The sequence below is a fragment of the Vitis vinifera genome, chromosome 11, assembly GCF_030704535.1.
Source record: "Vitis vinifera cultivar Pinot Noir 40024 chromosome 11, ASM3070453v1".
NCBI lineage: Eukaryota > Viridiplantae > Streptophyta > Magnoliopsida > Vitales > Vitaceae > Vitis > Vitis vinifera.
Window position 1 is genome coordinate 9,775,888 of NC_081815.1, and position 3,358 is coordinate 9,779,245.

At 36.3% G+C, this 3,358-nt stretch overlaps 1 protein-coding gene across 1 annotated transcript; it reads right to left on the reverse strand.

Annotated features, from left to right (window-relative positions):
• Positions 1-1,338: 1,338 nt before the first annotated feature.
• LOC100267393 (gamma-glutamyl peptidase 3) lies at positions 1,339-2,688 on the reverse strand. The gene is made up of 4 exons (XM_002272556.5): positions 2,222-2,688; positions 1,963-2,127; positions 1,706-1,873; positions 1,339-1,612 (listed from the first exon to the last, which is right to left on the reverse strand). Exons 1-4 carry the CDS (start codon positions 2,534-2,536, stop codon positions 1,514-1,516), a joined length of 747 nt encoding a protein of 248 aa, XP_002272592.1. The 5' UTR covers positions 2,537-2,688; the 3' UTR covers positions 1,339-1,513.
• Positions 2,689-3,358: the final 670 nt, after the last annotated feature.

The window sequence follows — 3,358 nt, forward strand, 5'->3', positions numbered from 1 at the left end:
AATGTCAAACATATCCTTTGTGACGTGGCTGTTTAAATTTGGAGGGTTTTGGAGCTTCAAACCTTTTTCTATTTGTTTAGGGGTAATTTGGTGGAAAGAGGATCATCCTTGGTATTTTTATAGAAATAAGGTTATCACAAATACGAGATTACTTTGGCCTTTTATCCCAATACTCCTCCCCTCGTATAAATAGAAAGTTCTTTACTGGGAAGAGGGGTTTCAATATTAACATCCGCAACAGCAACTCCAATAGGTGGAGTGGAGTTGGATTTGGATCACCACACAATATACCATTATCGTAGACTGCTGCAAATGTCATCATCCTGAATGATGGAGGCTGTTTACAACAATATTTTATGTCACGATATCATACTTTATAGACGGACGCACATACCATCGACATCACACCTTGATCCTGTAATCTTACTTGTCTGTCGAGAACACTAAAATCCTACTTGTTTCATGTCTTCCACTCTCACGCCTTTACCACTTTGAGCATTCTTTTTTATATTAATTTTCTCTCACATTATTTAAGCCCATTTTTATAAATGGCCATTCGCACACCCAATGGTCTTTTTAACTTTATCAAAATATTATTGTAAGCTGCAGAGAAAGAAGAATATGCCAAACGCACCCATCTAGTGCATTCTACACTAATGTTCCAAGGCTCCTGTGTCAGCTTTGATTCAATATACTCTCTTCAAGAATACAATTCCAATATTCCCATTTAAAACGTGACAAAGAATTCAAATATTTCATATATATATATATATATATATTTGTTTTAAATACAAATGTCTCGAATTGTAAGGTAAAAATTCAACACACTGATGCTTTTTTATGGAAGGTCTGCCTTAATTTATACTTGAAATATTTTATGTTTATAATATTAAAATTGTCTATTTAAATTAACATAGGGGCAAGACGAATGTGAGGAGGCCTATCATGGTTGTCTTATTGGTGAAAAAAATCACATATACTCCACCTGATGTTCAAATTATAAGCACTTCTGTGAATTGTGGTGGTAGGTTGGCAATGTTCATACATAGTGGCAGAGCCAATAAATGGCTTGAGGGGGACAACATTTAGGTATTTATTTCAAGGGAGCAAAACATGAATAAAAGGACCATTGTAGTCTCCTGATAACACAGGAATTCTTCACTTATATATATGAAAAAAAGGTTCAAATCCCCTCAAATAATTTTTTTTTTTTTAATTTTTAAATTTTAAAGCCACATGAGATAAAAGATTCTTCTCTAAGGAAAGGATTTTGAGAGTTTTCTACCTATTATAATTATGTGAAGCGGCTTGTGAAGAATTAACATGGATCAGTCGACATACAAAATTTCACATTTTCTTGTCAAATTGCATTTATAATATTCTTCACGGCATCAAACACAGGTGTATACAAAACTGTAATGATGGTGACAACATAAAATAACATTAAAAAAAAAAAAGAAAAAAAGAAAGAAAGGGGAAATTAGAAAGCCCAGGTTGGGGGAGGGAGGTGAAACTATGCTCCCTTGAGGAAGGTCCTGCAGATCTTCTCCCAGCACTTTCTATCGGGTTCAGCCATCTGCAATGTTAACTTGGCTTCTTCTGCGAAACCTCTCTGTACGTAGTTGTGAAGATTTCATGAATGAGTATGATGATGATGATGATGAGAGTGAAAAATAAAGAAAAGTAAAGAATAAGTAATAATTACCTCAATGGCGTCGTTGTTGAGGAGGCGGTCGATGAGATTGCAGAGAATGTCTTTGGTGTATTCAGGATGACCTTGAATTCCCATAATGTGGTCTCCAATGGTGAACATCTCCACACCTGTTTTGTCTGAAAATGCAATCACTTCTGCTCCAAGAGGGACCTCCCACACCTGTTTGATTAGTTTGTCATTAATTAGCTGATGAGTGTCTTATAGTTTATAGCAGTTGATTATGTGTGTGTGAGAGAGAGAGTAAGTACCTCATCTTGATGGCACTCAATAATGGAAAGAAATGGAGGAATTTCCTCCATGTCTTCAAGGAAGCTGCATGGGGGCAGATCCTTCACTATTCTCACTTTCCTCAGCCCAATGTCCCAACCAGTATAAGCTTTCCCAACCTTCCCACCCAATGCTCTGCACAACACCTGAGAAAAAAAAGGAGAAAACCCATTGAAAATCCGAAATGAAAAGGAAAAAGAAAAAGAAAAACTTGTAATCTTGATGAATTGATTATAGTACCTGGTGACCAAAGCAAATCCCTAGAACTTTCTTCTCCATGGCATCTAAAGTCTGCAAGAGGAAGCAAAGCTTGAGGATCCAGTAGTCATTGCCATAGGCATCATAAGGGCTGCCACTGACCACAAACCCATCATAGTTATGGAGGTCGTTCATGTCAGGGAAGTCTCCATCAACAACCCTGTACAGATCCCACCTCTCTCCTTCTTCCCCAAAGGCTGCAACAAACACATTGAAGTACCCACCATACACCTTCTTCACATAATCAGAGTCCCTTGCTGCTAGCAACAGAGCATACCTCTTCCCTTCCACCTTCATCTTCTTAATTCTTCTACCCAACACACCCACCCCTTCAATCAACAAGCTCAGAGAAACACAGAGAGGGAGACAGAAGAAGAGGGAGTGGTTGGGTTGTGGTTTGGATTTCTAGTGTGAATTGTGAAATGTTGGAAGGAGCTGTCGTCCTTTTATAGAAGACTCCTAAAAGGGTGCTGCTCATTTCCAGTGGGTCGTCCTATCCTTAACCTACATGCAAACTCTGTTGGTGGGTTTGGATTTAAAATAAATAAATAAATAAATAAATAAAAGAAAAAGGTAAAAATTAAATTACTAAAAGCTCCACCAACTCTCATCAAGTTTCCATGAAGAATCTCAGGCTGCAAGTCGCATTTGGTTTCCTCCTTGTATGAGAATAAGACACGGTTTCGCTTGCACCGTGTTTGGCCCATTTGCATGTACAAGCATAAATTCTAGAGCATCTCTCATATATTTTTAAATTCTATGAAGATTAATTAAGTTATTTTGTATCATATTACTTTTACAGTCATGTAGATGCACAACATACATATTCTCTTTCGACTTCTTTCCGTGGGTTGAATTCATATGTGTTTCTTCTTTACCAATTTCCATTATTGTTTAGTTTTGTCTTTTTTTTTTTCCTAAGGATATTTAGAAACGACAAAAATAATGGTAATGATATGATCATCGTTCAAAATCTATAAAAATTTAAACATGTGTTCAAAAACCAAAAAAAAAAGACAAAAAAAAAAAAAAAATCAGAACTTTGAGAAGGAAATAATGAATAATTAATGAGAGAATCTTGAATGATTGGATGGGATTTGAACTTTTTACCAATGGAAA

Excerpts from the sequence above, each read along its gene's own strand:
- LOC100267393 (XM_002272556.5), bottom strand. The coding sequence starts at position 2,536 with ATGAAGGTGGAAGGGAAGAGGTATGCTCTGTTGCTAGCAGCAAGGGAC. Across the intron at positions 1,874-1,962 it reads TTGAGTGCCATCAAGATGAG|GTGTGGGAGGTCCCTCTTGG; the intron begins GTACTTACTCTC and ends CTAATCAAACAG. Across the intron at positions 1,613-1,705 it reads TCAACAACGACGCCATTGAG|AGAGGTTTCGCAGAAGAAGC; the intron begins GTAATTATTACT and ends AACTACGTACAG.